This window comes from Lucilia cuprina, chromosome 6 (assembly GCF_022045245.1).
Source record: "Lucilia cuprina isolate Lc7/37 chromosome 6, ASM2204524v1, whole genome shotgun sequence".
Taxonomy (NCBI): Eukaryota; Metazoa; Arthropoda; class Insecta; order Diptera; family Calliphoridae; genus Lucilia; species Lucilia cuprina.
Genome location: NC_060954.1, coordinates 15916458 through 15928756, shown reverse-complemented (window position 1 = coordinate 15928756; position 12299 = coordinate 15916458). Strand labels below are relative to the sequence as shown.

At 35.0% G+C, this 12299-nt stretch overlaps 1 protein-coding gene across 2 annotated transcripts; it reads right to left on the bottom strand.

Annotated features, from left to right (window-relative positions):
- Positions 1-2976: 2976 nt before the first annotated feature.
- Positions 2977-11418, bottom strand: LOC111686593 (protein mahjong). 2 transcript variants are annotated; one of them, XM_023448963.2, is made up of 12 exons: positions 10429-11416; positions 8765-8915; positions 8342-8672; positions 7735-8267; positions 7401-7673; positions 6728-7330; positions 5103-6653; positions 4921-5041; positions 4765-4862; positions 4335-4700; positions 3586-3646; positions 2977-3508 (listed from the first exon to the last, which is right to left on the bottom strand). In XM_023448963.2, the coding sequence occupies exons 1-12, from the start codon at positions 10866-10868 to the stop codon at positions 3273-3275; spliced, it is 4764 nt and encodes a 1587-aa protein (XP_023304731.2). In that variant the 5' UTR covers positions 10869-11416; the 3' UTR covers positions 2977-3272. The 2 variants fall into 2 exon arrangements, 1 of the variants encoding a protein (XP_023304731.2); XR_006941269.1 differs by having other exon boundaries at positions 3420-3508; positions 3586-4700; positions 10429-11418.
- Positions 11419-12299: the final 881 nt, after the last annotated feature.

Genomic DNA, 12299 nt, shown 5'->3' with positions numbered 1-12299 from the left:
CCAAGAAACCTCTCATTATATACAGACGGTTCTAAGAAAGGGGGACGAGTGAAATGTGGCATTTTCATCCCTAAATTTGGGAATATATTTTAGGATACAGAATAATTGTAGTCCGCTACAGAGTATCAGACATGAAGTCTAAGTGCTTTACGTTAGTACCTGACGTGTGGCCCTATCTTACGGTGGTACTTTTTCTACCACTGGGTGAGTAAAAACAGAACAAGTTACCACTGGACCTTTGTGTATCTCACACGATGGTTGGAATTTTTGTACATGGATTTTCCGGTATCTCGAAAATCATATTTACCATGTATCAGTCTCTTAACCAATCACCCTCTTCCCGCACTCTTTAACCTAACCTGCTATTACACACAAAATCAAAAGTTTTCCAAAAAAAGTTTTTCTGTGTGAATCACCGCTTACTTGTTTATATAACTGTTGATAACGCAGTAAATGGGTAATGCAGTCAGCAAAATCATACGAGAAAACTGTAAAATTTTAAAAACATTAGTAATTCAGGTCTGAGTTGGGGAACAACTCTCTCGTCGCCGTTTTTATTTCTCAGAACGGTTAGGCTTCTGCTTGTTGCTGGACTTTCGACAGAATTACTCCTCACCCCGCACTAATTTAATGAACTACTTCGTATAACTGTTATAAGTTATGCGTTGTCTTCATTAAACGCGTACTTTCGTTTTAACTCAGAGTGAGGTTATGTTTTTAACTGGTGGAGACCATAAAATACTCACGATATAATCTGGTGGAGACCATTTAAACTCAAATATATACTGGTGGAGACCATTAAAACTCAAAAACTTTTTTCTGGTGGAGACCATTAATACTTTTGATGAAATTAAGTCCGCATGCTTCAACTTCCTATATGAAGGTATATGTCGTTTGGTGGGGTTTTCTATGGACAAACGTCTGGCACGACACTCATAGCGACGCCATAAATTCCGCGGTCGCATGATACTCCCATGAATGTCGTACTTGGAGCTCGCTCACCGCCCATAGCAGACACGGAAGAAAACCTGCAGCGGAAAACAAGAGTATTTCTGACACCCACCATATATTCAGCTGCGCTAACCCTAATTCAAGTTCCAATATTATATCTCTTAGGAGTCTGAAGAATCTCCTTTTCCGCCAAATAATTGCTTCCGAGTGTATACAGACGGATCCAAGACGACGAAAGAAGTTGGTGGTGGCATTTTCATTGAGGAATTTGGAACGAAGATCTCCTTCCGACTTAATGATGAATGTAGTATCCTTCAGGCTGAAATATCGGCGATAAGGAGGGCAGTAAACTGGGTAAGGTACTATCGGATATCCAACAGGGATATCAGAATCCCTAACTGGTGTGTTCTCCACATCCAAAATGTTCCATGAATGCCGGACGTCTCTCAATGAGATGGCGAGACATTCGAACATCTCCCTAATTTGGTTAAAGGGACATGGGATTTCGTATGGCAATGGTATTGCTGACACCTTGGCAAGAGCTGGAACTATGCTCAGTAGAATGGATATAGATCAGTTCTGCGGCATTCCACTACTTGCAATTAAGAGGCAAATCAGTGAAAACTGTCTCTGCATCGCTCGCGACAAATGGTCACGTGAACACACGTGCTCATTATGTAGAGTACTGTGGCCACAAATGGATCCTCACAGGTCTAAATATCTTCTTGGTCTCCAAAGACCGCAGTTAAGTAGGCTGATATCGATAATCATTGACCACTGTAAATTTGGGAACCATGCTAGACGCATTGGTCTCCCGTTCAACGATAGAAGTTGTCAAAACGAGGACGAAGAAGAGACTATTACTCATCTTCTCTGCGATTGCCCTGCTTTGGCAGAGGCTCGTTTTCGGACGCTTGAATCGACCTATTTTGGTGATCTATCCGAATTGTCAAACGTTCAATTGGAACGTCTTCTAGAGTTCATTAACTTGTCAAAAATGGGTGTGAATCCTATTACTCACACTATTCAACCACGGCATCTGCCCTGGCTTGCTTGTTTCTCATCTCCTTCTCTTTACAAACTGTCTCTGCTCCTCCACTCTTCCCTATCTCTACTTCTCTTTTTCTTACAGTTATTTACAAAGGGATCAATATGGACCCAAGTAAAGCCGAAATTGGCTACCTGTGAAAACCTAACCTAATCCTACTTCACTCTGTTCAATGGATTTATGGATACATTCAGCTGAAGTAGTCCAATTTTTAAGCCTGGACATTGATATAGAACCCCCGCCAATTAGATTATTCTATAGTTTTAGCTGTTACAACAACATAAATTTCTCCTGTTTATTTCTAAAGTTTTAATTAAACACACTTTATGATTTCAAATAAGTAAATTTCTTTTTCATTAGGTTTTTTTTTATTTGCTTATAAAAAATGCAAGTAAATTGTTATACAATTTCTTTGTTTTTAAATGTTCATCAAATATTGACTTAAATTAATTATATAACTGCTATTATTATTATTCTTTTTATGTTCTTTTTGTATCATTTATAGTGTTTTTTTCTTTTCTTTTAAGTTTTAATAAGTTTATTTTGTTAGACAATATACTAAATATAGTTTTTGTATTAAAATGTTTTTTTATATATATTTAAACGTTTTGCTTTAATTTTTTTACATACAAAATAATAATCATTCAACATAATTTATTATAGTTTAGTTTAAGTTAGAGAGAGAGAAAAAATGAAAAGAAAATTAACAATAAACTTGCAATTAAAATACAAATAATTCGAAATAAAATAATGTTGTTTTTTGTTTTTGCCTGGATGCTGTTTTTGTACACATACTAAATTGTTAAATAATATTTAAATTATAATATATAAAAAAATATTAATGTATGTAACAAAAAACAGTAAAAAAAGTTAAATGTTGTAAAGAAAAAAAAATAATGATTAATTAAATTGTATATGTATTTTATAATTAAACAATACTTAAAACTAAAATGTTTTATTTCTTCTTTTTTTTGGGGGGGGGGAATAGTTAAATAAAAAGAAAATGATTTGTTTTAATAGAAGAACAAACAACAAATGAACAGACATTCATTAACTAGGAAAGATAGAAGAGTAAAAGGAAATGTTTTGCATAATTCTTGTTAAATATTTGTGTGTGTGTGTTTTTTTGTTAACATTTAACAAACAAATATGTGACCAAAATAAAGTTGCTATCATTTACAACTGGCAGAAGTGGAAGAAGTAGACAGACAGATAGACAGATATTCTAGGTATTTGATAGTTGAGGGGAAGAAGTTTTGAAATATTTCAAATTCTAATCAATAAAACGGAAATTATTTAGGGGAATATCTTCATCATCATCATCCATATCAATATCTATCCAGCCACCATCATCATCGTCGTCGTCATTGTCATCATCGTCGTCGTCATCGTCATCATCGTCGTCATCATCATCATCGTCATCATCATCGTCGTCGTCATCATCATCATCTTCTTGATTGCGGCGTCTTCTGCCATTGCGCATTTGATCATCAGATCGTAAACCAAATACTGTAAAAAATGCAAATTAATTAAAACTTCTTTTTGTCGCAATATATTAAAAAATTTAAATAAATTTTTAAGTTTACCATTGCCTGAGGCATCACTGTCTGAATTGTCCTCGTCGGACTCACACTCCTCTTCATCTTCCTACAAGCAGAGACAATATATTTATTGCAATATCATCCAAATCAAACAAATCATCATAGAGATCATTATTAACATTGGCCTGTGCTGCGCCCGCGCCGCCATTGCCTGCATTAACACCGCCGCCACCGCCTCCAACACCCTCAATAGGGTCGGGCGCTAGGGCGGCTCTTAGGTCAGCGTCACGATTGTTATTGTTGTTATTACTATTGTTATTGGTGCGGTTTTGTTGAGGATGATGATGATGATGATGATTACGTGGCTGAGGCTGGGGTTGTATCTGTGACTGACGCTGTCTTTGACCCACCAAATGTGGCGGCACTATTTCGACATTATTGCCATGCCATCTTATAGCGAATTGATTAGCATTCCTAGCTTCTATAGCATTTGCGCCACCATTACCACCACCAGCACCATTACCACCACCACCGCCGACACCACCGTTACCGTTTCCAACGCCAACATCGTTAACGCCGCCAGCAGCCCTGGGGCGCGGCGCAGCATGACCACCGACGCCGCCATTGCCACTGGCAGCCGTCGTACCGAAAAGGCTAATACTAGCCCCTTCTCTACCAGTTGTCCTACCCATACCACCGTCACTTGTACCCGAATTCTCATACAAACGAGTCAAGTTCGGCAATTGGTTAGAACTACTGTTGTTAACAAGATTTTCAGTATTCATATCACACACCTCTTCATCTTGTTCGGTTTTCTTCATGCCCACACAATATATCTTTACAAATGTTTCGGATTTTGTCTCGTATGAGGGTTGATCCTCTACCAAAGCTATTAGACTGCCATTACCATTGACACTCAAATCGAATAGGCTACGTTTAACATCTATGGTCGATATCGAAGAATAATCGTAGGCATCTAGGACCTTAAAGCTGGTATCGTAATTGGTTGTATCATCGAAATCGTTACGATATTCCATTTCCAAACGTATACCATATATAGTGTTTAGGGGAGAGAATTTCAAGAGACACTGATCCAACACCGGTACAGTTTGTAATAAATGGAACGTGCGCAAATCCCATACTTCGGTATTGGAAATAATCTGTAAGGAAAACATTAAATTTCTTTACATTTTAAATTTTTTAAGAAAATAGTTTTGTACTAACCTCTAAACCATTTGGATGGAAGACACCTGATAAGGATTGATTTAATTTATCAAATTTATGAATTTCTTTGCCCGATCTCACATCCCAAAGAACACCATCTGTTAAGGAAACACTTTAATTTCACTAAAAAGAAAGTTTAAATTGACAAAGACAAACCTGATAATACCAATTCATCGGTGGGACAGAAAGTAGCACGATTTTTACTATATTGATTACCCAAAGTGGGTGTAAATGTTGATATCAGTTGACCCTTGGCTATATCATATATAGTGCAACACTGCAAACAGATAAATATAATGAAACTATTTTGTTTGTAACTAAGAAACCATAAAACTTACATCATTTTGTGTGCCTATGATTTTGTCCTGTGACAATTTACTAAATTCACAATAAAACTCATCATTAAATTGTATTTTTGATACAAAATCGGAATCCTTAATAGACCACAAAACACTTAAAGGTGAACGCCAGCTGGCTGAAGTTAATACCAAGTCTCCAGTACGATTCGATTGTATTGAATCAATAATATAACTATGACAGCGTGAGGAAAACTCTTCCGTAGCATGATTAATATTGAATGCTTTAGCCTCGCCCTGATGTGTGCCCACCAGTAGAAGATCGGAATTTTGTACAATGTGACAGGAGGAAAAGTTGATTTCATTGCTATCCGTAGAACGTATAGTACGCCAAGGAGCAAAATAGGAATGCACAAAACGTCTATTCATTTTACGAGTATTATAGCCGGCTTGTGCTCTAAAGAAACGATTGGTTACATTAAGATTATCGCCCAAAACACGATTCGGTTTGGGATCGGGACATTTGTGAGGTGTTAGCAAATCAAATTGGGGACAAGTAGTCATGGGATTGTTGCAAAGAGCATGTTGATTTGTTAAGTATTCAGTGACAATGGTACCCAATGAAATACCCGTAGTTGAAGGTGGTGAACCGACTTCCATTAAGCTATTGGGATCCACTACGGAAATTTGTTTTTGTAGAGATCTTTGTTGATTAGCATTGTTTAATGTTGACTTGGGAACAGTACTGTTGGTAGTGCTTAATGTAGTGCTAGAGGGTGGATTGGTTTTCTCTGTTTTCTTGACCAATTTAATGGGTGTCACTGTATTCATGACCTGATCTTCACTAAAACTGCCATTTAATAATTCTCCACCATTAGGTGCTGAGCTACTACTAGGTGGTGTTTGATTGGTAGCACTGTTTATAGCTTGATTAACATCCTGCATGCGATTACGCAAACGATTACGTGCTATAGAACTAGTGGGCAATACCTTATAATCAAACGGTGATTGGTGAAAACTTTTGGTGGTTGTTGAGGGCAATTGTAGACCAGCTTCCTTTTGTAACATTTGGGCAGTTTGTGAGAGTCCTTTAGATTCCAAATGATCATAGATCAATTGATATAGCTGCTGTTCGTTATATTGTATTTTGGTTTGTGCTATTATATTAGCTTTGTGTATATTGGCCAAGGTGGGATCCAATTGATGACTGAATGGTTTAGTTTTACCAGACACCTGCTCTAGTAGTTCCAAAGCATATTTCTGGAATATAACATGTTCAGCTCTTTTCTCCTGTAGTATAGGATCACGCATTAAAGTTTGTATTTGACCACTGGCAAATAGAGGCAATTTGCCTACAATCTGTTTGACACGTTCTGAACGTGCTAGACCGGCTAAAGCACGACAGGCCATGCCGCGTATGCAATCAGCATCGGTAATAGGTGTTTTGATTTGCATAAGGGAAAGTAAAACAATAATGCCATTATTGGAACAAACAGATTCCCACACTTTTTCCACCAGTTCCTCGCTGTATTTGTTGTTGTGTTTGTTTTTCTTAGAGGAACCAAAACACTTGATAAGACTATTGGGTTCTTTCTACAGAATATAGAAAAGGAAAACATTTTAGTATAAAATTCCAAATGTTAAAGAAAGATTCTGTTAAAACTTACCCTAGCAATGGGAGAACAGACACAGTTACATAGCACCGCCAAGGCAGACTTTTGTACATCTGCATCAGGCACTATATCACCTGCAGCAGCACCCAATATGGAATATATACCCGAAGTGGTGACATGATCGGGCAATTCCAATAGATCACAATAGGCCACATACACACGTGGTATAACACAGCATATAGAGAGAACATCTAAAGCAGTACGCACTGTTTCCGAGCGACCACCATTATTCCAATCATAGGAAAAAGCTATAATCTTTAGCAGTAATGTTATGCCACCTAATTTTAAGAGCTGATCTACTGGAGCCCAATGAGCTCTTACTGAGGTATTTTCTTGAAGCGTACGTATCTGTTCGTTGATTTGTTCTACTGTTGACTTAGCAGCTTTAGTAATATTGCGATTAAATTCACTTGATACCGGATACTGTTGACACATAAAGTTGTTGTATTTATAGAAAAGATGTGATTCCATATAACGCTTTAGGGCCACACAAACATGACGCACCATTTGCCGCGAAGCACATTCAACATCTTCATTAAGTTCGTTATTATCGTCATCATCATTATTGGAGGGATTAAGAATTTTCAAAACGGAAATCTTAGAAAAACAAGGAAATGTGTTAAATACTTTACTTCCATGGGTCTATTAGAGAATTCTGTTAACTTACCACATTGTATAGTTTTCTTAAACCATCTTGAGCATCAAACTCATCTAACATAACTTTAAATTGAAAACTTAGACCAAAGAACATGGTGGCATGACATTTACCCGAATCATAGGAATGACCCAATATCCATAAAGCATATTTAACCAATTCGGTAATTATATACTTGGGCATGGTGCATATACGTTCCATAGCATCTTCTGAATAAGCCAAATAGTATAAGGTAATAGAAACTCCAGTAGCGGCAATACTAGGGCGAGGAACTTTTAAAATGCGCTAAAAGAAAAAGAAAAGTTAATTTCAATTTTTAACCAAATAAAAAACTTCCTTTACTCACCTCTAAACCACCATGTGATATAAATTCCAGAGCAAATTTCTTATGACACAATAGAGAGGCCAAATATTTAAGGGCTTCAAAGGCCAAACATGTATCACGTCTATCCAAATTTTCAATATAACCGAAAATCAATTGCATGGCATTGTGTTCAAATACCAAACCCAAAAACTCTTGATATTCACCCATGGTAGTAAGATAACGTAATATTAGCATTTGACTGGTCTCTGCCGAAGGTGGATGTATAGAAATATACATTTTCTTATAATAACGACCAGCATTGTTGGCGGGAAAAGCATCACGGCTATTTTCCAAAAGTGTGGATAAGTTGGAAGTGTTAACAAATGTATCCAAAGCACTACTATTGTGACAACGTGCACTGGCTGTGCTATCATCTAAACGTTGAGGTGATTGAGGTGCTGAGCCAGCCATCCAAGAAGGCAGTATACGTTCCATATTTGAACTACAGCCTAAAGAACTATCAATAGAGTTATTGGCAGAAGGTACTTCTGTTGTGGAGGGAGGCTGTAAAATTGCTGCAATATATAATAAAACTCAAAATTAATATTAATATTCACTCTTCCTTAAAAAAAACACACACAAAACTTACTTTTGTGTATAGCCTGCAGCATATGTAAACGTTTTATCATTTTCGGCACTAAACGTGTATTCATATCACGAAATGTTATGGCAATATCGGTTACCTCCATAGCTGCAGCCAATAAACCTGTGGCATAACTTTGTAATGGTTCAATACTATCCTCAGCCCAGCCATAAATACGATTAATGAGATTATCAAATTCCACCTGAAAAACAGCTGTTGTTTCTAGACCCGGCATGATGACCAAAATTAAACGTAAAGCTAAAATATTTAATTCATAAGAACTTTTCTGGATATTTTGCCTTGTGAAATAGTTATCACGCAAATAATCATTAACCAACTGTAAGGGGAAAAAAACAAAAACAATATTATTTTAGTTTAAAAGTTAAATGATTTTTCTTATTTTATTTTATAATCATTGAAATTTTATACCTTTTTCATAAAATGATCTTTGCGAAATAGTTGTTTGAGTAGGAAACCAAATTGACAGCTGGGATCTGTACGATAGGGATGACGTTCATCGAATGGATCTGGATCTTTACGCATGTAAATTTCTTTTTCTTTTTCGAAAATTTCAGCCAATCTAAAATGAAGAGAAAGGACATTATATAAACAAATTAAATTTTAGAAAGAATATGTTTGAAATGTCAGCTAAATTTATCATAATATTTGAATCCATAGATAGATAGATAGATAGATAGATAGATAGATAGATAGATAGATAGATAGATAGATAGATAGATAGATAGATAGATAGATAGATAGATAGATAGATAGATAGATAGATAGATAGATAGATAGATAGATAGATAGATAGATAGATAGATAGATAGATAGATAGATAGATAGATAGATAGATAGATAGATAGATAGATAGAGACACTTTCTACTAGTTTACAAAGGCTTCCCTAAAGATCTAAAGCGATATCGGATTGTGAGATCCTAATTCTCTATTTCTGCACAAGTAAAAACGTGTTTCGACTGTGGGAGAAATCTTTGATATAGCTGACACTAAGTTGACAATATTTGCCTGATTCGTTCCGTGAAGTGGATATCCAGTTGTAGTGAGAATGATAGAAACAACACTATGATCTCTAATAGATTCTGTAACACTATAATCAGCCTTGACATAGTAGATTGCCTTAGATTTAAACACCAGGGCTTAATGCAAAAGCCACCTAAAAATTTGTTAGATATAATAAAACTTTCGTTTCGGGAAGTTAATATCCAGTTTTCGGGAGATTTATTCAAAAACACTATGATCTCTAATAGATTTTATCACACCATAAATCAACCCTGATATAGTAGATTTAATAGCAAAGTGCCTTAGGTTTAAAGGCCAGGGCTTAATGCGAATGCAACCTAAACCTTTACGCGTTTGTCTGAGTAATAGGTTGTTTTTTGAGTTTTACTTCTTTATTAAACTACTAATTCTAGTCCTATGGATCACACGAAGGGATTTATTATTTTCCTTATCGTACACCACATGGTTGTTGTACATAACCCTAATTCTTCTAAACTATACTCTGGGGATATAATTCTAATTTATAAATGTAAATATTTTTAATTAAACTTATTCCACTAAATATTCAATAAAATTTTTCTTCATCCTGTTAATGGGACAAGTAGATATTGTATTCCTTTTGTAGAAAATTACAATGTAATGACCATCTACTATTTCTACATAAAGCTTTGTAAACACAAAAAAAAGTTCTAAATATGGTTGTGTCTACATCAAAGAATAATTTTAACCATAAATATTTGCCTTCAACTTGCAAAATTTAATAAAAATATTGTAGTTAAATACCTAGCAATTTCTTTAAATTCAAATTAATAATATTGAATTCTTTAAATAAAAACAACAAACATTTTCTAGAAAAAAAATAAACAACAACAAATAAATAAAAAACATAACTCTCTAGTATGACCTCCTCCCCACAGTACATGAACAGAAAACAAAATACAAACATACATATGTATGTATGAACGTACAAAAAATATATTTCTTTTTTATGTGATTTCATCACATTTTTTATGCAAACGTCACTAATAAAAAATAAACTGATAAAAAAATTAAAGAAATAGTTACTAATTACCTTTTTAATATTGGTACGGGGTCAAAGCCCGATGTAGTATGTTTTGATTCCCAAAATTGTAAGACTTGAGCCATGTCTTTTTCCTCCAAATTGGGTTCAGATTCATCGAAGCCATAAAATGGATCAGCAGCTGCCGCTCCATTGTCATCATCTTCAGCATCTGAATTTTGATTTTCACCATCTGCTTGTTCGGCTTGGGCTTCTTCATTTGCCGCGGCGGCATCTTGATTTTCATTATTATCATCGTTTGGCTGTTCTTGCTGTTGCTGTTGGTCATCCACTTCCATATTTACCTGCTCCTCCTGTTGCTCTTCTTGTACATTTGCTTGCTGCTGTTGTGCTTCTTCACCTCCTCCGCCAGCTTCTGCTTGTTGTTCGGGTAATTGCTCATTGTTATCGTTTTGTTGTTGCATTGGCAATTCCTCTGTATTGTTTGTCATTGTTTTTGTTTTAGCTGTTGTTGTTGTTATACTTTTTTTTGGCTTTTTTTATTACTAAACACTTTTATTTTTTCAATTCCTCTTTGATTATTCGTTTCTAACCTAACACTTGTTTAGCAAAATTTCCACTCTTTCTTTTTCGTTTTTATATCCGTAATTTGTTTTTTGATAGTTAAAAAAATTTCAACAATTTAAGAAATTCTTAACTTTAATCTTGTTGCTTATAATTTCTGACAATTGTACAGTTTTTCATCTATTCGATTTGGGTTTTTTTTTCTTGGCAGTAGACACGTTTTAATTGTGAATTTTTTGCGTTTCCGATGCAATTGTTCCGTTGTTTTATATTTTCTTGCAAATTGTTATCACTCTTTTTTGTTACAACACTTTGCTTTAATTAGTTATTAACATCAAAAGAAAAAAATACAATTTTCGTAGTATTATTAAATCTTTTTTTTTTGGAAAATTAATACAAATTGCAAAATTTTTTCTTCTTTCGACTTTCTTTCAAGTTTTTTGCCGTTTGTCTATCAAACGCACGCGCTCGGAACCCTGCGCCGACAAATATTAACGGCAGCGGCGGCTGACACTAAAAATATCTGCGTCGGCTTAAAATAGACCGTAAGGCCGTTAAGTTCATAAATACGCTTAATATTAAAATTTTCAAAGATTTTAAATAAAAACTGATTCCGAGCTATTTCCCTCTCTTTCGCACAAAACGAATTCAATGATTTTTTAGCTGTATTTTACATATCTCTCCTCATCAAACAATTTCAAAATCAAACAAAAGCTGAATTTAGACTTTTTCAAGTGTCAAAAGTGTATATTTTGTGAAGCTGGTTTAAAGTAAAAACAGCGACTCGAATTAGGCGCGAAAACACGAAAATATCTGAGGCGGAGCAAATACATCGAACGTTGAGCAAAGTCTGCATGCGTTTCTTTTTTGCAGTTCGGCAAAAACAAGATTTTTCATGTATTTTGTTTTTGCACTTGGTTCACGTAGACCTGGTCCACACTATGAAACTTTTGTTGAAACATTTCCTTAATTATCTTTTGATGTTTAGTTAGCTGCCACAGGAATAATATAAAACAATATTATGAAATATGTTAACATTACGATAAATATAATACATAAAACATCTCGTCCTTTTTCCCGAATTTTTCATTTTTTATTTGCTAGTCGACTTTGTTAGTAGGGTTCTATAGTTGAAACGAAAAGTCGACTTTTCGACTTTTTGTATTTTATGAAAAGTCGACTTTTCTACTTTTTGCATTTAGTTAAAAGTCGATTTTTCGACTTTCTTCATTTAATTAAAAGTCGATTTTTCATACCCGTTAAGAAAACAACCTATTAAAAAAACAGCAAACCGTAACAGCTGTTTTTGTTTGTTGTGTGGTGAGTTTTATTAAAAACATTAAGTTTGTGTGTGGCTA